Below are 26,340 nucleotides of genomic sequence, written 5' to 3'. Positions count from 1 at the left end.
CTACTTTCTCATCTTTATTTATTTATTTATTTATTTGTATTACTGCATGTTTTTAGAATGGGAAATACAGTCTCAATCAAGTGAGAAAAATCTTCATGTCTAGTGAGTAACATATATGTATATTTGCAGGAGAGTGTTTTCTTCTGTGAAAGAATCTATCTGTGCACAGTACCTATCTGTGTAATTTACTGTCAGCTTACACTACTATTTTAACTATTGGATATTTCTAAGTATGGCTGGCTGTATACTTTAAATAGAAAAGGAGGAAAGAAGACAAGCTTAATCAAAACTGCCTTTGGCACCAATAGATCCAAAAGTGCCACTTGGAGCTGAGCATTTTGGTAGTTATTCTCTCAGTGAGTTTGGAAATGGTCTTTTTCTGCCAGAGCAGCAAAAATAAACAAAGACAGACAGAAAGAAAACAAACAAGCAAACGAAAAGGAAAAAAAAAAAAAAAGCATTTTAAAGCATTTTAAGTGCAAATCCAACCAATGAGCATAGTGCTTTGGCTTTTCTGGAAATACTTCAATGCGGGAGTTTTTTGCAGTTTAAAATTCTGATTACATGTAGCAGGAATAAAACAACCCCCTTTAACAGGAATAAAATGCCTTGCTCCGTGGATTTGGATTTTGATAGGGCTCCTAGGGAAGGCAGAGAACACTCAAGCACAGAGAAAACCAATGGCAATTTGTGACTCTTTGTTTTGTTCATTTTTGTACACCAAATCATCTGGGATTAAACCTCAGTTATCGAAGTATCCAGCAGGAGGATTTTGTGAAATATGATTAGAGAAATGATTGGAACAATTTTACAAAGGTCTGCTAGCTAAAGGATCATGCAATCTTTTGATCACCAGCTTAGGTTGGACATGAAGAAAATCTCTAACAGTAAATTATATCAGTAATCTATATGTTATTGTCAATGCCATTGATAATCCTTTGGGTCATCTTGCTTCTTTGAGCAGCACTGAAGAACCATCTCATACAACATTTTAATAATAATTTGTCACTTTATACTGATGAAAAAAAAAAAGGCAGAGATATGAGAACAATCTTGGATTTACTGCTATGCATCCCACATTGTTCCTCATTTCAATAAATATGATTTTTTCTTTTTTTTCTAATTTCCATCAGGAATCAGTAAAAAATGTAACTGCCGTAATTTTATATAGCACATATTGAGAAGAAATCTCATTTCAGACTAAACGTAGCAGCTGGTAAGACAGTCTTGGGAAAAGGGTCACTGGCTATTACATACTCTTGACATTTTTTGAAAGGTTTGGTAGCACTATCCAGCTTTCATTACTTCACCTTTCATCAGTCAATCTCAAAAGATGGGATTCAATTTAAGTACTCACCTTTGCCAATCCAAAAGCCAGGCACTCTCTATAAGCTGGTTGTCTAAGTTCTTTCTGAGGGAAATAGACACTCCAAAGTATGATCCGTCTCCACTTTCTTAGACATTGATGTCTGGCTAAAATGAATTTGTACAGACATCACAAAGAGGCCAAACCCCAGCCTGAATTATATACAGATAAACTGAGTTGAGGTGATTTCTACCTTGAGAATCTCGGTGTCAATATTTCCATTTTGGAAAGAGGTGTAGTGAGGAATAGAGAACTGAAGCAACTTGTTCAGAATTATCCAGAAACAAACAGGGGTCAATTCTATTAATTGGAGGATCCAGTGAAGTATCAGGTATAGCTATTTTCCTGTTCCACAGTGAGTTAACAACTGTGTAAATCACTTACAGTCACTGTAGTTTTATTATTATTAATTATTATTATTATTATTAATTTCCAAATCAAATAGACAAGGGTATTTTAAACCAGATTATATCTCAATTTTAACATATTATAAGACCTACTCTTGCTGTGAAATATGATAGAACAGAATTACAAGGTATTTTGACATTTCCAGTAGAGAAGTATGACGCAATAGGTCTCAGTTTCAGAATGATAAAGGGTCTTACTCCTTTTGTTATGAATTTTGTGATAATTGCTTGTAATTTTTCTAGGCAAACACATATTTCACAGTCTTTGACAGTAAGATTTTTTGAGAAGTATTGAAGACTTCAGTAGTGCCGGAGTTCTGATAAATGGGTGAGTTGTTTTAACAATAACAATAGGATTACTTCAAATGAGTTCCTGGTTCCAATGTAACAAAATCTGAGAAAACTGATATCATTTATAACAAGCAGAATATTAGACCATATGATCAAGTAATCTTAACTGGTCTTAAAATGTTGGATTGTGTGTAATGTTGGCTATAATGGTGGCAGAAAATAATAGCCTTTATGCAATGATTATATTCTCAAGCCTGTTGTCCTTTATGAGTATATTGTGACAAATATATGAGCTGTCTTTCTTATTCTTGTCAGTGATGTATTTGGTGCTTATAACAGCTTCAGTGTTTTCCAAATACCTTTGTAATGCCAAGTAATGGAAGTAGATCATCCCTTATTCAGAAGGACTGAAAATTTAAAAAAAATAAGATTTTGAAGTTTCCCTGTTTTTTTTTTTGTTTTTTTTTTTGTTTTGTTTTGTTTTTCAGAAGATTCATCATGTCACTTACTGTTGATTTTGTCCTTAGAATGAAGTTTATGAAATTAACAATCTATATTGCTAATCAGTGTTTGTTTAGCTGGCCCTGCCAAAACCAGATGTTTTTGCATAACCTTCAACAAATAAGTCTCCAAAAATCAATGTTAAGGAAAATCTCTCTGCTAAAACATCAAGCTGGAGTGCTTTCCAAACTGCTTCTTTTTCATTACTCTTCTCTGGCTCCCAGAAATATGTCAATAGCGTTTCTTGTTATTGATTATGTTTGATTTATAGTCTCAGTGAATCATATTTAACACAGGAGAAAAAGCTCCCTATCTCTCTTCCCTGCATTTAAATCCTCTACCACTTACATTCCTGAATCTCTTTATACCTATGAATTACTTTATGACAGAACATAATATAGAATGGATGACCATGAATTTTCTGTTTGCTTTCCAATTACTTTATATTTCTTCATTTGCAAGCAAGGCATTAAATAAGCAACAGCCATTTGACATCTCTCTTCACTAGATTTCCTCCTCTCTGTGAATAATGTTAATGACTGTTGTAAAAACTGTTAGTTGCCTAGTAGCTGAAATGAAGAATCGCATTCAGTTTAATAGTATGAAACAAAACAAAACAAAACCCACAGAAATCTGCTACAAATGTTTTCTTGTTTAATGGGCAAAACAACACTTGCTTCTATACAGAGGTATTAATGTCACAATATAAGGAAGCACTAGTTTCAAAGAAACTAGTTTTATTTTATTATTCAAAAATTTATTTATTTTATTTTTCAAAACCAGTCTATATACTGTACACATAACTGTTGCAGAAAAATATACAGTAAGTTAATATTTTATCATAAACAATGGAAACAATATTTGAATGCTAACATTTAGCAAATTTCCTCGTATCAGTACAAAACAAAAACAATATTCGAAGGTCACCAGTTTAATTCATATTCATTATGTCAGCAGATAGAGTAGTTTCAGAGCAAACGTCTTAATGACCTCATCAATATCCAGATATACAGCTAAAATAATTGATCATTGCTAATCAGTTGCTTGATTCGTTACTTAGTTGCTAACTTATACAAAAGAAAAGTGGACAATGCTACTTTTCCAGCAACCTTTTTCTTAGTTATGAAATAATGTAATTTATATAACAATTTTGTCATTCCTTCATTCCTTGATGTTATACTTGTCATGGTAAAAAGAAAGTGACCTTTCACAGCCTTCAATATTAGCATTAGCTATCAAGGACAGGATTCAGTAATGTTGGGACTGAAATTTGCAATGGTGAAGCCACTGAATTATTTTGCTGTGAAACACAGGCAAACATTTATCGTTGGAGGCTCAAGATGCTTAGCTCAGTTCTAAGCAACAACTTCTTTTTGCATAGAGTAAGCTGGTGGGGAAATGACACAAACATGGAACATCATTAGTGTAGGTTTTCAAATTCTCAAAACTTTCTTGGCTCATATGCTTTCAACTGCTTAACTGTGAGATATGACAGAGCTGACAAAGCTGATGAGAACATTTCTCTATTTATATGTTTTGATTTCTGTTTTATCGTAACTGCTAAGAAAGAGTCAATATTGTTCTTGGAGAAAAGGTCCTATTGACAAAATCTCCAGTTGCTTTCTGATGCTATATCACCTTAATGGATTGTAAATGTCTCCATCTGTGTTAGCCATTCTTGGTGGCTTTTGGAGTTAATGGAAGTAAATGGCTTTTTAAAGGGACATCTTAGTTTGATGTAGCTTGTATGCCTATTTATGATGTATCTCTATGACTAAAATTGCAAATCTGTCGTTAGATATGTTTGCATTTCTTTCCAATTACCTACAATTCAAAAATACCAGTTTCAGGTCATGTTTTTGAGGCTCTAGAGGGACTCATGAGAACTCTTACAATGTGTCTATATCAACACTGTCTATCCTGTTCACAGTGGCAGCACTTCATACACATACTGTGCATGAAGATTCATCTCAAATGCAACCCAAGGTAGTTCTCTTGATGGAAAAGACATCAGGAAAAGTAGGTCACCACTTGGTTTCCAGAATCTAAAAATACAGATGTGAGCCAGTATGTTCTGCTTGATTCACGGGTTACAGGATGTTCTCCAAAGCTAACAAAAACAGTATCAGTGTAACTGAAACGATGGAAACTGAAATGAAGGAGTGCATAGATGGTCTGATGATGATATACTAAGTTCTGGACTGAAAAATGCAAAGACAGTTAAATGTCACTCTTTCAGATTCTCTGTTAGTTTTAATAGCTATCATTATTAAAGATCTGGGATCTACCCAGGTTATTTGCCAAAACACAACAGCTTTTTTTTCAGGCTTTGAACATGAAAGTGATAGTACATATGCAAAACAGCAGATGGAGTTAGTAAGATATGGGAAAACACATTGTCATGGATGAGTTTATACATTTCTGTTGTTCCAGGGAAACGCAGTGACACGGAGTAATCTCCAGCTGAAATTTTTTTTCAGTTGCTCAAATCATGCAGATTTTATGGATGATTGTGCTTAAGAGTGAAAATGCAGCAGGTTAGGGAACAGTCTGCTTCTTGACATGGTGTTTGCTGTTGTGATTAGGCAAGGAGGTTAGTAGTGCTGTTCAGGCATCTTGTTTTGTTAGGGGAGGGAGAGTCTTCTTCAGATGAAACCATGTGGATGCAGAAGAGGCAGAAAACTTCCAAAGTGTTCAGAAATCAAATTTTAAAGCTGCTTAGCCATCAGTGTTTTTTGCTGTCAAAGTGTTGCGGTTTAAACTGGCAGGCAGCTAAGCACCACACAGCCATTCACTCACTCCATCCTGCCCAGAGTAGGGTGGAGGAGAGAATCAGAAAAAAAAAGTAAAAACTCATGGGTTGAGATAAAGCCAATTTAATAGGGCAGAAAAGGAAGGGATGATGATGATGATGATGATAATAATAATAATAATAATAATAAACAAAACAAGTGATACACAGTGCAATTTCTCACCACCTGCTGACCGATGCCCAGCCAGTCCCCAAGCAGCAGTCACCCCTACTCTGGCCAAACACCCCATAATTATTGATGATCATGACACCGCATGGTATAGGGCATCCCTTTGGCTAGACTGGGTCAGCTCCTGGCTGTGTCCCCTTCCAGCTCCTTGTGCACCCCCAGGTACCTTGCTGGCAGGGCAGCACAAGGAGCTGAACAGTCCTTGGCTAAGTGTAAGCACTGCTTTGCAACAACTAAAACATCTGTATGTTACCAGCATTATTCTCATTCTAAATCCAAAACACGGCACCATACCAGCTACTAGGAAGAAAATTAACTCTGTCCCAGCCTGAACCAGGACAAAAATGAAGATAGAACCCTCCTTATTTTAAAGAGCTGAGCTTCTAAGCCATGAACCTTCAGCTATTAGTACTATCACTCCTATGCCTGCTGTGGGTGCAGATACATCTACCCCAGCCTAAATCGCCCAGGTCAGTTATCAATATCATTTAATCTGTGGCAATGAAAAACATGGTATGATCGATGTCTAATTGTTTGCTAAGATCATAGGTCAGTCCTGTGACACCTCTACTAGAATGTAACCTTTCCCCAGGCTGGGTGGCTTAAAACTTTCTCAAATACAGCAACACCTTAATGGCACGAGCAGTGTGGAACCTTAGTGTTAAAACATTTGTGAGAGTGGATGTATCACTTTCCTGGTGTGAGCTTTCTGTTTCTCCTCTTGACTTTTCTATTTAGGTTTTAGAGTCTTTAAGGCCAAGCTGGCTTTAAAAATAAATAAATAAATAAATAAATAAAGGTCAAGCTGGCTTTCACCAGGGTTGTTAGCAAAATTGAGCTTGCTTCCTCCTCCATTACCCAGCTGGTGTAAATCAATACAGTTCTGGTGCATCCACTGGTACTTTATGCCAGTTACTCTAGTTACAAACTCAGTCCAGTTTTTCCTGTAACCATCATGGATGAGAACAAAGAATATCAATGAAACAGCATTGCTTCCTGTATTTCTCCAGTGGAGAAGGTTTCTTTCTCAGCATCATCTCAGCAGTCTTTTTATTTATTTATTTATTTATTTTTTCCATTTGCCAGCCCAACTGTATTGTACTGTGAACTATTCAGAGAACAGTGGTGTAATCTTTTGTTACACTGGCCTTACTGCAGAGTTATCCCCTGTGAACAGAAGGGTAAGCTAAACAGGTTCCAATGGCACTTGCTACTTGATAACTGCAGAGGCTTAAGTAACAATTTTAGACACGAAGGAAAGAAAAGGCTCCCTGAATGCTAAATAACTCTGTGTGGTTCGCCACCCACCCACTCTGCTGAAACACAGTCCATTAACTCGGTATGGCTGATGTAATTTGAAAAGGGGCACCAGTTCATAAAGCAGTCTGCATCTGCCAATAATAACTTCACAGATGCTGGGAAAATAATAAGAAAAATAAAAAGAAAAACTGACACTACACAATGTTATGCAGTACATCTAATTCACTCTGAAAACCATCTGATACTTACCAGCGACTTTAAGGAGCAGATATCTTCTGAGGTGAAGAATTTTCAGCATGATACCATGCATGAAACCAATGAGCATGAAGGCTAATGTGCAGTGTTTGTAAAAGTTTGATTTCCTCTCTTTGGCTTTGTGCAACATTTATGTGAGACCGAATGAGAGGAAAATAATGAACAAAGATGGATAAACAGTACCTCTGCCAGGATGCAACTATCCATATGTATGTTGGCATTAAGACTAATGTATTTATTCAGTTGTGAAAGGGTGACAGCAGTATTTCCAGTATACTCGAAAAAAATATCAAGCCCTAACCTATGCTCTCCTTAACAAACATTAATATTTCCACTGCACACAAGAAGACAGCATGACACGTAATTGTGGAAAGGAGTGGGGAAAATGAGATGTAAGAGGGAGGTAAGAGCTGCTTATCAGGAAACAGCCTTTTTTTTTTTTTTTTAAAGACTTCAGCTGAATTCCTTAGCCAAGTTTAAATGGCCAGCTTCAGAAATGCATATTGGGAAAACAAACAAACAAAAAAAGTTAATGGGGCATTCACTGATAATTTTTAGCTGGCTCCAATCAATCAGGAAGAACCAAAGTGTTACTGATTTATTGGGATGAGAGAAGAGAAGATGAATTAAGGATGTTACCCAGGATTTGGGATGAATGAATTCAATTAATTGTTCTGCATAGACTTTATAGAAGATTTGCGGCCGATCATGGCTACAGTAGCTCGTTAGAGATTTGATTCAAAGACAGAGAGGAGTGGCTGAAACTGAGAATCAGCTGAGCCAGTAATAAGACATAAGAATGAATTGAACAGGTTGGAATGAACTGTACCTCCTCGAAATTTCCTGATATTTGCAGCTTTCTCTACACCATCACATGTTGTGGGTATTATTTCATTTTTCTATCTCTTGTTTTATAGCTTTTCATTTTCTTCACCCTTATGAAGCAAGTTCAAGGAAGAAATAATAGGATTATCTCTGATGTGACAAGACAGTAAAATCCACAGAGCTGACAGCCAGCACCATTCTCACTCCACCAAAGGGATTTCTGACATTAGAAAGTAGGGCTGTGGTAGATGGAAGAAAAACTGCTTAAATAACCCTATTTGGAAATAACTTTCAGGAAGAGCTTTGTGAAGATATTATTCTTCACAGGTTTTTTTTTTTGCAAATACTTTAACCAAGTAGCAGTTGAGATGGGAAGTGTAGAAATGGCAAAGCTAAGGTTCTAGCTGTATGATTTATTGCCCTGTATCAGAATATCTGCCTACACAACCTAGGCGGAATGAAGCTATGCTGAGGGAGTAGGATGGATGAGAGGGTTTCAGACCTTTTAAACTGACCATTAAATCCTTCCTGTAACAGAACCAAACTTGGTCTTTTTACAAGTCATAGAGATAATTAGCTAAATCCTACTGAGTACAAGACGGTTCACAGGGTGTCTTCAGGGTCAGTCTTAAATTATCCACCATGGATTGGCCTCAGGTTTTCTACACTGCATAAAAATCTGTCACTGCCTTGTCTTCAATAGGATTTTGCAATGCTAATGATATCAGTGCAAAACAAAATTTTATTATCATTTTTAAAAGTGGAAACACAGCTAATGGAATTAGGAAGGTAGAATTTACATGACATGTTTTATTCATGTCTTTTCCCTAGCCCACGTATTGATCACTTTTACAGTACACCAAAATTTTCTTCCTTTTAACTAACGTTAATTTAGAGCCTATTTTTTCCTCATCTGTTCTCTTTTTAGTTTTTGTTTTGTTCTGTTTTTATTTTTTATTTTCCATAACACTGAATTTTTGTTTGGTTAAGGGGAATACTAGGGAGGAAGGGATTTGGTTGTTTGGTTTTCTTTTGGGTTGTCAAGTACTTCTCAGCTTGCTGAGTTACTGTATGTTGAGTGATGCATAACTGACTGTGTGCACTTTAACCTTGTGGCAAAAATGAGCCAAAAGTTGTATAGCTTAAAATTCAGTGAAGAATATTTGAAATAATACATTTTACCATGCAGTTGCATTGCTCCATCAAGATGAATGCATTCAGGTGACCATGGCCAGCCAACTCACAGTAACTACGTGTATCAAGGCCAATAAGTAAGAGATCTCTCAAACAAATTAACTAAACTCATTATCTTTTCTATCCTCCTGATTGAGACAAATGTTGTTAATATCACAAAATACTAAAATAATATTAAAATAGTTAATTTTTCTTTTAAAACTCTGTGGCATTTTGTCACAAATGATCCTTTTTTATTGCTCTACTTCTCATGCAAAGATGTTTATTATGAAAAATCATTCAGATACAGCATGGATAAAATTAGTCACCGAAAATGCCAAATTCAATTATTATAGCTAGTATCACAGTGGCTTTGAATATCAGAAAACCTCTTATTGTCACTTGAATCTAAGCTGACAAATAAAAAGAAATGTTCAAAGCATGAAACCATGTCATACGAACTGTAATTACATTTGACCTATTCTATGACTTTTGTTTTGAAGTGTGGGTGGAAGAAAAAAAATATTCTTATTTCCTTGTGTAGGTAACATGCTTTACCTGTCAGGTGCTGTGCAATGTGAGATGACGTGCTGCAGAAATACAGCGTCAGAGGCACTTGTGCTCTAGAAAGAAGTTATAGAGAGAAACAGGAAAACAAAGGTGATGAGCAATTAGAATATTTTTACTGCTGTCTACTGATAAAAAAGCTTACAAATAAAAGTAGTCACTTCTTCTGTGTGCGGAAGTGACATCTTTAGAAAACAGAACATGTTATGAGAAAGAGGCCTCATTGAAGACAGCTGCTTAAAATGCCACCTTGACCAGTCACATACAAAACTGCCTATTGTAAAATCATGCAATGTATGTGTAAACTACGTGTTTATCACCTAGCCAATGGGTATAGGGAGTTAATTATGGGTATTTAACCTGGTTAAATGCCCTTTTACTGTCTGATATATCCCTTGGAACCATTTTCGTCACTGAGGAGAGTGAGATTTAACTCAACTGTTGCACTGAGTGAGGTTTGATGTCCCACCAGCTGTAGCAAAAGCTTACTGAGGCTGAGTCCAAATACTAGTTTCGAGCTCTTCCCCGTAGGACAGAAGAGGTGATGAGACTTGCAGTCTGTCAAATTCAGAATGATTTTGACCACAGAGCAGTCATTCTTTTCAGTTTTGATGACTTGTGTAGACACCCCAGTGTTCCACACTGTGTTTTGTTTTGTTTTTCAAAGTGTAAAGTTTATATAAGTCCTAAAACAATACATATAACTTTTTATCTAGTCTATAATAGTAATTTTAAGACATCTGAGAATTTTTTCTGCCACTGAGAATGATTGGCATGACATAGCCCTTGACTATCCTAGTGACCTTATTCTCCCAGGAAACTAGCTTTGTACCAAAGATAGTCGGTACAGATTAAAAGAAAGTATTACTAGGAGGAAGTCTAACTCTAGTCATGAGCTGATCTTACACAGTGACTGTATACTGATTAATTACAGCCCTTTGGAAAACTTTTCTATCCCTTTGTAGTAAAGCAATAGTATATTTTCTGGATATTGTCTGGATACATTATTGCAGCATCATAGGTGAATTAAAATACTGAAAGTCTATCCCCTTCCTCCCCCCAAAATGTTGCTAATAATTCACAAGTGAATGTAAATCTGAATAGTGGTGGATTTACTTCTGTCTTTATGCAGAGGAAAGAAAGAATGGTATTTCTGTGAACAAGTGTTCTCCAGGATATTCTCCCCATTCAGCTCTTACTTACCAGGAACGTTACACCTGTTGACGCATATGGGCTGTTACCAGCTCCAACACAAATTGTATTAACAATAAATTTCCAACTTAGTCATGGGGTAAGTAACTCTATGTCTGTTTTCCAATTATTTTAATTATAACTGGGATTTGTTTTTCTGAGTTTTAGTTTAGGTAAAAAATAACCAGTACTGGCAATACTAATGGAAAATTTCCAAAGATTGATTAATATAAAAAAGGCAAAAGGTTGTAGGAGATTTCCAATGGAATTCAGATTTTTTTTTTTTTTTTTTGTTATAGACAACTTTCTGAGGAAAATTCAAAGACAAGAAAAACTAAAAAATAAATTTTGACAATTACAAAATATAGAGGCTGGGAAAAAAATACAGATTAACAAAAGCTACACATTCTCTGCCAAACGTCTGCTATGGATTTTTTTTTTACGAAAAACAAATATAGCAAGTATTTGTAAAGTATATTACACTGTCAGTCATTCTGAACACAGCATCAGACTCTGATCTGTTACATACACATAAGTCTAATTCACACTCATCAGCAGTATTTTCAACGAAATTATTCAGGACTGATAGTGCTGTAACCTGATTCTATTTCTTTACCTTGTTTGGTAAAACACATGTGGTGTTTTGCTTCTTTCAGCTGACTGCATATTGCCTCTCAGCCAATGTTGACTCATCGCTTATATCTCTCAGTCTATTTTGAAGACTACTGCTATCAATGAAGAATCAGATGATCGAATATCTTCTGTCAGTTATCATGTTGTGAATTTGTTGCCTGCTTGAGGTAGTGAAAGGACAATGAAGGAATTAGAAACTCACTACCCCATGGGCTGTCATCAGCAGATAACTGCGGAATAATAGAGCAAAGGTAATTCCTATCCTTTCACGTAATCCTTCACAGTAGAGTTGCCCTTTTCTATGCAATCCTATATATTTTCTGCTCTTTCCTTTGGCATTCAGCCTGTTTTAACAAAGCTACAGGCAAATAAAATTTTGCTGCATGGTACAAGAAATTTGCACTCTCTTGGACTAAATTCAAGTTGTTCTTGCCAGTTGAGCTTCCCTTTATTTCTGTGGGTATTTGCCACAGATGGGACTTCTCCGTAGCCATGTTCAGCTATGGATTTTCATCTACTTTTTTTTTTTTTTTTTTTTTTAATTCAGTGGAGAGACACACATCTTGTTAAAATCAGGCTATCATTTTGCTTTCCCCCAGCCTCAATAGATGCTGCTTGCTGCTGGAGCAACAGTGCAACCAAAAAGCTTGGCATTTTGTAACCAGATGAACTCCTCATTGCAAGCCTCCCAGGGCCACTTGGACAGCAGCTGAGATAAACTGCAAGTGGCACAAGCCAAGGCACTCTCTCATATTGCTTTAAGATGGAGCTTGGTGGAGTCTGCTGTTTGGCTGAATGTTTTCTGACATTTGGTATTCACATACAGGTGATGCTTGCCAGCCTCATCTTCCCAAGGAATGTGGCAAGTCTTTGTGTTTCCAACTTCACTGCACAAACTTAATAACAGATTTTTCTATGGCAGTTACCTAACTATCCAGTGTCTTTCTGGACAGGATATTACAAAGAAAAGACTCAGAGGAGGAAATGGAAGAAATTAATCTGGGAGGAAATATTGGTGTCTCTCACAGTTTATAGCTCTTGGCAGGATTTCAATATGACACTGTCACAGAAATCCAGTGACCTTGTTAAGATCATTAAAGGATTTTTCTCCCACTCTTTAATGCTCTCCCATCCACAGCCTGCTTTCTGGCAATGTGGTATTTAGCACTTTTGACTGGTCAGGTGGGCCTCCACTGTTGTGTTGGCCCCTTGCTTTCTGTTGCTTTCTGAATTCATAGTCTAAAGACTACATTTCTAGTAATATCTCAGAAAACATTTCTAATACATTTTATTTCTGATTCTTATACTGCATTTTTGGTTTTGGTGTCCTTTTTTTTTTTTTTTTTTTTCCTTAGTCAATTTATCTCAGTATTCTATATGCTACTTTCAGTCTTTTTACATAGACAAAGAACATCTCTTTTTCTTATTTTACCTTGCTGGCATTTTGTTTGTAACCTTGCATTGGCACCATAATTTGTGAACACTCTGTAGTGGTTTTTGTCCTCAGAAGTCAATTGCGTCCTTTCAGTTCTAAACTGAGATTCTTAGAAGTCCATGTCCTTCTTCCATCTTCCTTTCCATATCCAAGAGTGATGTATCTAAACCGTTACATGTGAGTATGAAGTGAATCTTAAGCTGACATTCAGCTGACATCCTTGTTGCTTAAATACTTATTTTAAATGTGTTCATAATTGAAGCTCTGGACCAACCTGAATAGTGGCTCAGCTTGAAGGTGCTTAATAGAGAAGATTCATGTTCCGGGATTTGCTTTCTTTTGGACCAAGCTTCAGCCTGCAGTGTGTATAACACACCACATATATTTCTGACAAGTACTCAAGCATTCCTTACTAAACAGGCACAACTCCGAAGTCTCCCTCCTTTTACTTATATATATATACATATATATACATATATATACATATATATACATATATATACATATATATACATATATATAACGTGATAAAACCCAGTCAACATTTGTCAGAGGAGATTTTAGCTTACTATTTTAGTTTACTAATCCTTGGAAAAAGTTAAATGTGATAAGTTATGAGAAGGAAAGTTTCCAGTCCCCTGTTGCAAAAATCACACTGAACAATCATGTTGGCTGCTTTGTGTTAGCTAAAAAATATTGAATAAATTGTAAGACTTGGCTTACAAACAAATAAAAGCAGATGGTGGTTTAAGCTGAACATCCCTTAAAGAAAAAGTAAATAAATGACAGAGGTCTTCATATCTGTGAAAGCAACTGAGTTAATTCTTTTTCTATAACAAATGGTTTATGCATTCCAGTGTGGTTTGGTCTTAAACTCCTACAAATGGAAAACAAGTTATTAAACAGCCCTGAGGAGACACAAAGACAGTTTGCATTTCTTAAAATTCCAGCCTGATTCCCAAGGTCCATCCTTGCTGTGAGCAGAAGGAGGATGGGAGAAGGAAAGAAGCTACTACAGTAATACATGCATTAGTTCAGCTAAGCAGGGGCAAGAGGAGCCATGAACTTACTTTCTTATTCTTAAGGGACACTTTACTTATTGCTGCTTAATAACCTAACTAGATAGCTGAAATAAGGTGTGTGTGATTAGGAGTGGCATTTTAGAAAACAACCCTCTACATTGAAAATGATGTGTTGTTGTTGTTGTTATTATTATTATTATTATTATTAATTTTAGTAGGAACATAGCAGTGCTGTCTTCTGGTATCAGATGACATTCATGGACCAAAAATGAAAGAAAGATTATAATCCAGGCCAAGTAATTAGACTCAAACCTTTTCAAGAAAGTGAGCTTTTGTTTTTCCAACCCAAAGTGCTCAGCACACAAAGTGCTCTGATATTTCTGAAGGCGTAAGCTGGAATCTTACCCCTCTCCTCTTACGTAAACTCTAATTTGTGATTAAACCTGGGATGGGATTTATAAATTTATTAGTTTCTGAAGATCAGAATGTATTGATAGTAGAAATTCATAAGAAACACAGTTGAGAGAAGGGGATACAGATGGCAAAAACTTATTTTTTCCCACACAAAAACAATCCAAGCCTGTGCTCCAACATATACTCTTAAAATAAATAAATACATAAATAAATGTTCTGCAACATTGTACTTCAGTGAAGCAAGCTAGTGCATGTTGTTTTTAAAATCTTTGTCTCCAAAGTGCAGTATTGTACTGTTTCTTCTGCTAAAACATTCTTCACCTAAAGCAGTGTGTTTCACTGCACTGAAAGTACTTTGGGGTTTGGACTGTTAGGCAATTCAAAGACACAATGGAATTCACATTATTTTTAGCTGGAGATGGTTACTTCCACTTTCTTTCCATTGTGTCATGAAATTCTTCCCCTTAATTTTTCTACAGCAAATAAAAAACATCATCCGGCTCTCTGGAAATGTATTTAGAAAATAATATGTATGATGTTTTTTATCTGAGGGCTGCAGTTTACATTCTGTTGCTTTACTGTATGCAGTGCAATTATTCCAGATGCATGACAGTCTAAGTAAGACCAGATTGTGTAATGACATGGAGAGGATTTCTAAAGATGAATTTTATTGTTGTTGTTGTTCTTCCTTTAGCAAGGAATGTCCATCAAAATCCATTGGCTGGAAACAGAAGGAAGAGAGATTTGAGGTAAGTCATTGATTTCTAGTGGCAACAACAGCAGACCACTATAAACCAAAGCATTAAAGGATATAGAAATTTTCCTCTGATGTTCTGTTTGTAATTCAGGATAGGATGTGATACTGCAATTGTAGGAGTAATGTGGGTTCTTACAACAACTACAAAAATAATATTTTGATGTAGGAATTCTGACTGAACAGTTTTTTGTGTGTGTGTGTTATTCTAGACTAAATTATTTTACTACTTCCTCCTGATGTGATAATCCATGTATGCCTCATCAATGATATTGTGTTTATTTTGAAAGAGAAAAGGATCCAATTATATTAGAGCATTACGTAACTATTATTTATGGATGTAAAGTTAATCCTTTAAAAGTACAGACAGCAAGAAATATTATTTAAGAATTTGTGTTTATGCACACCTGGTTTGCAGAAAAATGCATTGGAAACATAGCTGTAAGCATTTCAAAGGAAAAAAAATCAAGATTTAAGTCATATCACAGGATTTTTTTAATACTGTTCAAAAAGTACCTGACTCTACATAAACACCAATTATAACATGATGTAGACAATCGAGAAACAGGCAAATGTGGTTTTCAATGCTAAAATAAATTACATTTGTACAGGTATAAAGCAAAACCAAAGCTGATAAAAATGTTAATTTTATGAAAAATCATTTTCAGTTCACATCAAAATAATAACTTTACATTCTCTATTTTTAATAGTATAAGCAGCAACAACATAAAAAAGAACAAACGCTCACAGAATGTTTGAAACCAGTTGTTCATAAGTTATTAGCAAATCAAAAAAAAAAAATAATTACAAGCACTTGTAGCCCACGCAAATCTTTTAGAATTGGCACCATCTCTCTAAAACATCTATATTCTATATAGATTTCTAATTACAAATACCACCAGCAGCTGCCATATAATCCTATTAGTACATGTAATATACATAGTATATTTGTTCCCATTTGGCAGATCAGAGTGACTTAATGATTATTGTTTGTTTGTACTGTCATTACTCAGATAAGACAAAACCAGCCACATACACCAATTCATCATCTAGATGAATTTTTTACTTACCTTTATGCTTCACTGGTCTGTATCTTTTTCCCTATTCACAGTATAAAATTGTAAGTGGCAATTGCAGATATTTGAACAGAGGTTATAATAATAAGCTATGGCAAAATAAGTGAATTCAGATAATTCAGCTGAAGTATTTAATATGTGCAGTGCACACTGAAATGGGTAGCAGAGGAATGATTTTGTTGCTCATGGAGAGTATTGACTTCCTTTCATGAGATTCATGAAACTGCAGGAAAACTGTGACCTGTTTCTTATTTTGGGGTTTATTATCTCACATCCCATAACAGATTTAGTCAAAGTACAATTTTCCCACTGGGATACCTGTTAGAGTAGCAGTGCTTAAGAAGAATAGTGGGAAGGTACTGTTCACCAAGCCTAGTAAGTTGGTTTGAGAATGAGCCTAATAAAATACATCTGCTGCTCGGTTCAAAAGACAGTGGGAAGAACAAAATGTATTTATTGTTCTCTGCTCCAGCAAATAAATAGCCAAGATCTAGACTTGGCTCGTGACTATCAAACATAGATTTTCTTTACATGGATATAAATCTGGAGTGATTCCATTGACTCAAAAAAACCTCAAAAGTTTAAGGGCCAGTGCCAGCAAAGGACTTTAGCACTTAAAGTTATGCAATGTAATACCTAATTTTTTATTGTATCTGGTTCTAGTGTGGAGGCCAGAACCCTTTGTTAAAAGTCTAAGCTTACTGTGAAATTCATAAGAAGAACTTGATGCCCAAGAAAACAAAGCAACAAGGAAAGAGGTGTTTGAGATGAATCTACACAAGCCAGTATTGAAATGCAATGTACAGAAAATACCCATTTCTGCAGATGGGTACAGTTTTTGTTCAGATATGGGTTGCCTTTGTAAAAGGTGGCTGAAGGAAAACCAAATGAGCTCTTTTTTTTTCTTTTTTTTTTTTCTTTTTCTTTCTCTTTCTTTCTTCTTTTTCTTTTCTGCAGTTTTAGAGAAGAAACAGGAACCCCAAGTTTAATTCCTTTCCCCATCAAAGAAGACTCAGACTTTCTCTTTGCATGGAGAGGGCTCAGAACTCCAGGTGGAAGACAAGATGGTTGCAGACACGGAGGTAAGGAAGGGCATATCCTCCCTTCCTGTCACTAAAGCACTTTGCAGGGAAGATTTAAGGAATTTTTGAGCCAATATATAGCGCAGAAAAAAATGTTGGCTCCACTTCTTTTGACTTAAAATACCCACCCAGTCCTTGCTTCCAAGATTTTAAAAGTATTTTATATTAAATGGTCATACCATCCCTAACTATACCAAGTGTCCTATCAGCATGCAGAGTAACTCTTCATTTTCTACTCTGGAACTCTTGAATGTGTTTCTCTAATGTGAAGTTACCTCAGTGAGATGAACAGAGGGTGCCCTGACACAGAGTCATTAGAGCACTTTCCAACCGGGGGGAGACTTCAGTCATCTCTCACAATGGCAGGGTCTCAATTTTGGTCTCTCACCTTCTACCTGAGTGCTCTAATCTCAAGACTATTATAAAAACAGCAGCAATAACCACATTCACAACCTTAAAACAAAGGAAGATTTCTTTTCTATAGGGAGTATAATCCTGTTGACATATGTTCTGTAAGCTCTGTATAATTACCCATGGGATATACAGGGATTTAAACTTAGGTACCACTATTTTCTAGATCCCTAATGGATTTTCCATTGAGTTAGATGCAAAGACCTTTAGATGTGTCAAGACGAGGGCAGTTCTGACAATATACAGAGATGCAATGCTAGATGCCTGGGTGAGGTGGCAGTTGATCAGGGGGTTTTAAAATTGAGTCTTGAAGGTAGGTATTAAATTTCACTGAAATCCTAACTTTAGGCACCAAAGTCCTGTTTTAGGTCAGCCCAGTAACTGGACCCAATATTTTCAGTACGCTGTCTGTCCCTTTCATGTTTCTTTCCTCTCACCTCATAAATGATTTATTAAGCCAAACAGCAAAGCTGCTCTCTTTCCTCTACAGAATTTACACACACAGCTTTGCTGTTTTTCTGGGTTTGTTCTCTCTAAAGAAAACATTCCCAAATGAACTCTACTATCATCCAGAGTCTGAATCATGGATTGTCCCTCCCATTTAGTCTTTTTGGAGATCTCATTCTCCCAGCTTTGATCACAAAGCTTTCCTTTTGCAAATCCAGCAACTGAATAAACTTCCAAACAAGCTAACATTTCTTTTAAAAACTTTTACCAGTTCATTTTAAATTAACATTTAACTTTTAATTCATTTTTGTATCTGGAAATCAAAGGAATAAAACATATCATGTGATCAATCAGACTTCCACGATGCATCAGCAAGTGCTTTGTGGATTATGATCTAAGAATCTCTGGTCTGTGTATGAGTACAAGGAAGTACAAGGAAGGACGTCTCCAAAGTTATGCAATTATTTTTCAGAGCCAATTGAAAAATATAGATCTTCTTTAGTATTGCTAATATTTCTTCCCAACTGGCCTGCCAGACTGATTCACATATATTTCAGAATCATAGCTTCAAAAGATGGTTACACTTTCAGTCTTCAGGGTTCACCTCAAGCACAAAAGAAACGAATGATTTTCTGAGGTTCCTGTGGTCAAGAATGACAATAGTTTCAACTTCTTTAATTCCCTTTTTGGCAGCAGCACTAAAATGGAAGGCAATTTCAAGCCATTCAGCTGATACCTGCACATTCTTTCATTCTTTAGTTAGACTGGAAAGTGTTCATGATTGTAACCTTTACTTTAATACTTTAATGGATGAAAAACCTTGCTTTTTTTTTTTTTTAATCTTAATGTCCTTAAACGAGAGTAGCATACAAACAGCATAATGAAATCATAATGTCTGTCACTCATAATTTTCTTCTTTCTTGTATCAAACTCACTGGTTTCTTTCATAGGACTTTTCAGTCTTGCAAATCTCCTACTGGGCACATTACTGCTATGTTCAATACATGCTTGTTATCTTCTTCCTCCAGAAATTTTTCCTCCCTTTGGCAAAATCCAAACATTTTTAAAGTAAAGTCATCACATTCCAGTGTGTACAATTGAAATGCATTCTAACTTCTTCATAAGAAGAAGCTAATGCTGACCTAACATTCATTGAGTATAGACTGATAACAGAGGTACTATTGCAGCAGGGTCCATCCTGGGTTCCTTGTGCAATTAAAATTTCTGCTCTGGCTGATAGATATACAAAAGATACAGAACTCTTCCCAAAAATGAGAGTAAGCAAGTGTTTGAAATTTGGTAGTGTAACACTAGGGTTCTAGCCTCTGAAAATATGTACTCAGACATTAGATTGTTTTGTATGTGTGCGTGTATATATATGCACACATACATGCATAAATATATCTTCTTGGCATTACAGACAAAAGTTGTCAAGAATCTCTGAGCAATAGCTATGGCCAGGATTGTGCAGAATTGCAATTTGGTAGCATAAGAGGTATATTTATGCTGTGTCATGGTTTGACAGCTTCTATTTCTCTCTCCTTTTTACTAATTTTATTTTATTTTTTACATCTCTCTGTATAATCCTTATTTCCACTGTTCATTATTTCACAGTGCAGTGAAGCCCACTTATTTCCTCTTAGCAGGATAAGTAAGTGTCTACCAACAAAAGAGAAGACTTCAGAAATGAGGTCCTATAAGGTTAGGGAAAGTTCAGGTTGAAGAGGGATGTAGTAAGGACATTAGTGAACAGCTTGAAGTATAAGAGAATGTGTACAATTAGAATTCCTTTGAAATTCACATTAATTATCTCATCACAGTCCACATATATCAAAAAAATATAGCACTGATGGGAAACATACATTATCATATGAATCTGCCATGAACAACATTTAAGTGGTCTAGACTCCCTATATGAGAATGTTTGTGTCATAGGCTGATTGGGCATGCCCTTTCCTTAAACGTGGGTTGTAACCTATGAAAGAAGATGCTTTCTCCTAAAGATGTGGGCAGCTAGAAAATGGTGAGACGTGCTAGTACTCTGAACCAGGAGGGCAAAAGCAAGCTCTGGTCTGGAAACTATACAGCTGCACAGAACTGATTCTATGCTAATCACTTGTGCAAGGAAATGAGAATAAGGTAAGGAACAAGGACCTATAATCATAACTTGTATCTACCTGACTTCCAGAATAGAGCTGGGTTGTGACCTGCTGGTTCATGCTATAGGCAAAGCTAGAAAGTGACTGTACCTGGCAAAATAAACATGCTCATACACTAGATATTGGATAACACTGCCTTGTGCAGGATGTACAGAATCCTTAGGGTATGTCTTTGAGGTGTTAGCCTGGATTCATTCATCTAGTCCTTTTTTTAATGTTGTTGAGAAGCAAATTGGAGTACAACACATAATGGTGAAACTGACTTCAAAAGGAACAGAAAATGTTTGTTGCTAAAGTATGTGAATGTGCTTTCATTTTTTTATCTTTTTTTTTTTGTATTAAATATTTCAAATATTTGTGGTTTTTTTTGGACTTGGGGGAGAAAAAATATATATGAATTTTGATTAATATTTTTGAAGAAATAAGCTCTAAATATTTTGAAAAGAAACAAAGAAGCCTTATTTCAAGGCTTCTTTCCATGAAGCTCTCTTCTGTATAAGGCTGTGTCAACTCAACTATGAACTGAACTATGTTACTCACCACTTCATACTATCCGTAATTAAAATAAAACAAACCCATAAAAGTTTGGCACCTGAGAACAGTTGTGTTGTGAAGTAGTGTCATGAAGCCAATACAGTGTGAGTTTAGGGCCTGACTTACCAGTTCTACTTAACTACACCTAACAAAAATTATCTAGCTTCTATTCAAACTTTAAATCCCTTCCCTGCCTTTATCAAAAAAGTGCCATGACAGTGTGAAGTGCACTAAACTGTACTACCTTCATATAGGAAAAAATAGGACTCTGTTCATTTATATCTCATTAGGTCTTCTCTGCTTTAACCTTTACTCTGTATTGCTTTGAAAGTCTTTTTTTTAAATTATTTTTATTTTTTATTTTTATTTTTGTCACAGTTCATAGCTGCAAGGCATCAGCAGCTAAATAAAGTTAAAATTGTTGCTTATTAAAGAGTAGCTAAACCACCTCTAAGCAGATTTTGACACAGGCTTTTTCTCTGCATATAAATTATGATTATGACAACATTTCCACTGGCAGTTAACATTCATCATAATCCATATTGGTCTCTTAGAATTCTGTCATTCAAAAAGATGGAGAAAATCCTTAGAGTGTTTACCTGTTCCTTACAAGCAAAGACTATGGGAGCCCGAATAAGTGTTTTAACTGGCAATGTTAGCACAAGAACGTCCATAAAAATGTATTAATTTCAGTAGGGAGTGCAGCTGTAATATAGCTTGGTAATGCTGCTAGAAAGAGAATATTCACCACAACAACTTGCCCTGATATGGGAATTACAAAACAGTACTCCAGAAAATATTTTTTGCTACTTCGTTATTAGTTGGCAACATGGTGAAATAGTCAGGAAATCTTCCTTGGGTTCTGTTGCTGTGAAGGTGAATCCAATGTTAACAAATTGATTTTTTTTTCAATACTGATAGAAGAGAATTTCATAAACAAACGTGTAGTTGAGAAGTCACTTGTAAAACCCTCCATATTGCAGTCACTCACTGCAAAGCCTCAGCTTAGTGTTATCCACGTATAACGTATCACAGACACAATATGCTTCAGCAAAATGTTTTGTAGTTATTGAACATACATTACTGCTTTTTGAGATCTTCTTAGAAAAAAAAAAAAAAGAAAGAAAAAAAAAGAAAAGAAAGAAAGCTTGACAGGTTGGTCCCAGATTTGAGTCTTTGAGTCTGTTAGAAAATGTACATTCAATGTTTGGTCTTCTATTCTTGATAAAAGATCAAGGTTCACTTCTGGGTAAGGAATCAGAGTAAACAAACAAACCATTGTACAGTTGTTTACAATCTAATTTCCCCCCTCCCCCATATATATTGTACACACAGTTCATTGTAATACTAAAGCAAAGCACTTGGTATGTAACTGATTTAACAGACTCCTTATAAGCCCTCAAAAATAGATTCAGTGTTTCTGAAAAGCCCATGTTTTTTTAAGGCCACGATAATCTGCCAAGAGTCATTTTGTCTTTAAAACAGCATCATTAATCTGATGTTTCCACTTATCAAGTAACTCCACTTCTTCCTCTCTGTTTCTCAGAAGATGACCCAACGCCTCTTACTCTGAGTAAACACTGGAGATCTTGAAGGCTCGGCTTGTCCCCTCACAACTTGCTTGTAGTCATTGAGATCCAACGTTTTCTTGAATTACATTCACAGCGAAGAAGAACTTTGAGTATAATCTCTGATGAGGAGGGTGTCATACTTTGGGGAGGATGGGATACAGAGGGCTGATTCAGAAACTGGAGAGCTGGGAGATGCACTTCCAGAATCAATGGAGTCTCTAAAAGGAGAAGGAGGAGTTAAAGCTACCAGCTCCTCAAGGTCTTGCTTTGCTGATGGGGTCTCTGAGGTGCCTTCTTTGACGCTGTCATTTGAAGGTTTCCTGGCTGACTGTGAAGCGCCATTGACTTCAATGGAAGGAAGCGGCTGGATCTCTGCAAACGTGGTCATCGTTGTAGGGAGCTGGATTTCCCGTGGAATCAGGTATGAAGAGCAGAGAGGAGTGGCCACCATTGTCCCTGGAGTGGCTGTTGAAAGCATCATAGAGTTCAGCTCGCTGATATTGGCTGTAAAACGAGTAACCACGCTACTGATCTGCTCCATGAGGGAGCCTTGAGAGGAGCTACTTCGCTGAGGAGGCTCTGACTGGAAAGTAGGGACATCATCTTCTGTTCGGCTAACAGAAGCAGTTCTGTGGCTCACGGTGCTGACAGGTGAGGGAGTCTGTGGTCTGTACTGAGCTGGGTATTGCTCTTCTGCTTCCGAAACATCATAAAGCGTTTTGGCACTGGACTCGGGAAATGTAGCACTGCTACTGTGTCGGCTACTATCTGTGCTTTTTGAGAAAGGCTTGATCACTGCAGTTTGATTGGGGTTCTCTTTTTTGTTGATGTGGATTGATAGCCTCTGCCAAAGGTGTGCTCCTCTGCTGCTTTTCTCATTCTGGGCCCAGGAAACAGATTTCCCATTAGAGCTGTAAACAGAAATGAGATCAGATGGTAACTTGCATCAAAGTTAAAAGTATAATCAATGTACCTATACCATGGATATGTGTTATCCCAGAGTTCACATTTATTATAAAGCTGACTGTAATTTCATCTCTCCATATCTATATCTATAAAATATCTATCTAAATCTAGATCTATATTTATATCTACCTACATCTACATCTATATCTATCTATATCTATATCTAATCTATATCATGTATACAGACACAGACACAGACACAGATTTCTAGGTTGGAAGAGACCTCAAGATCATCGAGTCCAACCTCCGACCTAACACTAAGTACTCCACTAAACCATATCACTAAGCTCTACATCTAAACGTCTTTTAAAGACCTCCAGGGATGGCGACTCCACCACCTCCCTGGGCAGCCCATTCCAATGCTTAATAACCCTTTCGGTAAAGAAGTTCTTCCTAACATCCAACCTAAAACTCCCCTGGCGCAACTTTCGCCCATTCCCCCTCGTCCTGTCACCAGGCACGTGGGAGAACAGACCAACCCCCACCTCACTACAGCTTCCTTTAAGGTAACTGTAGAGAGCGATAAGGTCGCCCCTGAGCCTCCTCTTCTCCAGGCTGAACAAGCCCAGCTCCCTCAGCCGCTCCTCGTAAGACTTGTTCTCCAGACCCCTCACCAGCTTGGTCGCCCTTCTCTGGACTCGCTCGAGCACGTCCATGTCCTTCCTGTAGCGAGGGGCCCAAAACTGAACACAGTACTCGAGGTGCGGCCTCACCAGAGCCGAGTACAGGGGGACAATCACCTCCCTAGACCTGCTGGCCACACTGCTTCTTATACAGGCCAGGATGCTGTTGGCCTTCTTGGCCACCTGAGCACATGGGCTTTTCAGAAACACTGAATCTATTTTTGAGGGCTTATAAGGAGTCTGTTAAATCAGTTACATACAATCTATATCATCTATCTATATCTATATCTGTATCTATATCTATATCTATCTATACCTATATTTAATCTATCTATATCTATCTATATCTATATCTATATCTATATATAATCTATATCTATATCACCTATATCTATATCTATCTATGTCTACCTATTGCAATATATTTAAATCTATCATTTATACTTATATGTTCTGGAAAAAATAACAGAGTGGGCCAGCTTATTGCACAGGCCACTTGTGCATCAAACTACTCTGTGCTAGTTCATGGCCACTGCTGACCCCTCTGATGCTGCCCCTGGGGCATGGTTGGTGCCTGTCCTGGTGGAAGGAGCAGCTTGGTGGTTTTTCTTCTGTTGGATTGGTGTCATGAAGGGGGACTGTGGGACTGAGGGCTGCATGGAAGAGTGAGGAAAAAAAAGGTAAATGCTTGAAGGGAATAGGTGGGAGACTTGGACTGGCTTGGCTGCAGGGAACAGTTATGTACGCTAGCCAGGGAGCATTCAATGGTAAGGAGCTCAGTGTAGGGCGCTGACCATGGCTTGTGGTATGGGGTGAGGGTTATAGATTGGGATATGGAGAAGTGTAGTCTGTTATGGCTGGGAGCAAGTTTGTTTATAAGATTGGAGTTACTGGACTGATACTCAGAAAGTGTCTATACTGGTAGTGTGTGGAGAAATGTTTCTGGTGGGTGACCTCTTCTTGGTAAAAATACTTGACAGGTTAGCCACCACTAGTTTAAAGAAGCTAATTTTTTAATTGCAGGTCAGCTCAGAGAACGTCTTTCAAGAAGGAAAGAAATGATGGAGTATCAGGGTATACACGTAGTTTCTCATGCTGGCCTGAATTTGGAGACAACAATAAACATTTTACTTTACGATCCTCCAAAATGAGTCCTCTTAGGGTCACTTCTCTTCAGATCCCATAATGATCTGTTTTTCATCAAAGTTGCTTATTTTTCTGCTCTTCCTGCTTAAGGCAACATCTCACGGAGCAAAGCCAGCTATGGTGCTTATAAAAACACACTACGCAATAATTCCTTTCCTTTTACTTGATCCTTAGGCCGAAGAGCTATTGCTTATGTATACTTTAACCTATAGATTTTGGGATTAAGAAAGACCATTAGCAATATTTCTTAGCTGAAACAGACAATGACTCTGAAATGATGTCAACAGGGAAAACATAGTCTCCACATACAGATAAATGTGATTTATATATATGATGCAACAGAACTTTAAACAATTCACTTTGGTTTCTAGAACATTTGGTACAGACATTTAGGATTTTTGGAAATATGAACAAATTGGAGACCCTGTTGAAGTGTCACAAATTTGTTGTTCGTTTATTTGCTTTTTTAGCCTGAAATAGATGTACTCAGACACGATAGCCTGCAGTGAAACAGTTTGCAAGACACACAGTTTACTAAACACAAATGACTTTATACCAGCTTTCATGTGGAGGCACTATCAGTATAATAACTCTTCCAGGCATCTAAGAAAAAGGTTGTGTGCTGAGAGTAAACAAAATCTTCTCGTAGGTTCACATCCATGATTACATTATATGGAATTACTATGGGTCATGTAACACAACATATGCCAACAGCTTTTCCCTTCAAAAGCAGCATGACAAAGTCCAGCAGACAAACACAATGTAAACCAGGGGATATTTTAAGACAGGGTAGACTGGGAGATAATCTGTATGAGTATGTAAGGGGTCACCCTTCTATTGCAGTCCTCACTAGGCTGTTCTCTGGAACTTGTAGACAACTATTACGCACCTACCTCCAAATTGCCAGATAGAACATTTGATGGTTTGCAGCTTGCTTTTACAATACACCCTTTGCTGTACCTCAATCAGAGCAAGCAGGAAAAGCAAAATCTAACCTGTAGCACTAATCACTTCAACTCTTTGCATCTCTGTGGATGTGATTCTGAGCAGAACAGGAGCTTGTGCTAATGTCTTTCAGAAAGAAACCGTTGCCTCTGAGGATTGTGTGATTCTCTCGTTAGCACAGATACCCAGCAGGTGCACAGAGCCATTTGAGAGCCCTGACTCCTTGGTCATACTGAGTCCTGAGCTCACTGATAGTTCAGTGCCAGCAGCAGGACCCAAATTTAGGTACTTTGGGAGGCAAACTC

At 36.9% G+C, this 26,340-nt stretch overlaps 2 protein-coding genes across 4 annotated transcripts in view; both read right to left on the bottom strand.

Annotated features, from left to right (window-relative positions):
* Nucleotides 1–26,340, bottom strand: part of CTSC (cathepsin C) — a 770,970-nt gene that overhangs the window by 55,948 nt on the left and 688,682 nt on the right. The window lies entirely within an intron of this gene.
* The window catches only part of GRM5 (glutamate metabotropic receptor 5), a 278,573-nt gene continuing 274,676 nt past the window's right edge, over nucleotides 22,444–26,340 (bottom strand). For all 3 annotated transcript variants that reach the window (XM_035542529.1, XM_035542530.1, XM_035542532.1), the window contains one exon: nucleotides 22,444–23,266. In XM_035542529.1, coding sequence (XP_035398422.1) covers nucleotides 22,444–23,266 — 823 coding nt within the window. The remainder of the gene's footprint in view (nucleotides 23,267–26,340) is intronic.

This window comes from Cygnus atratus, chromosome 1, assembly GCF_013377495.2.
Source record: "Cygnus atratus isolate AKBS03 ecotype Queensland, Australia chromosome 1, CAtr_DNAZoo_HiC_assembly, whole genome shotgun sequence".
Taxonomy (NCBI): domain Eukaryota; kingdom Metazoa; phylum Chordata; class Aves; order Anseriformes; family Anatidae; genus Cygnus; species Cygnus atratus.
Note: the sequence above shows the minus strand (reverse complement) of the source record. Positions and strands in the feature narration are given on the sequence as shown.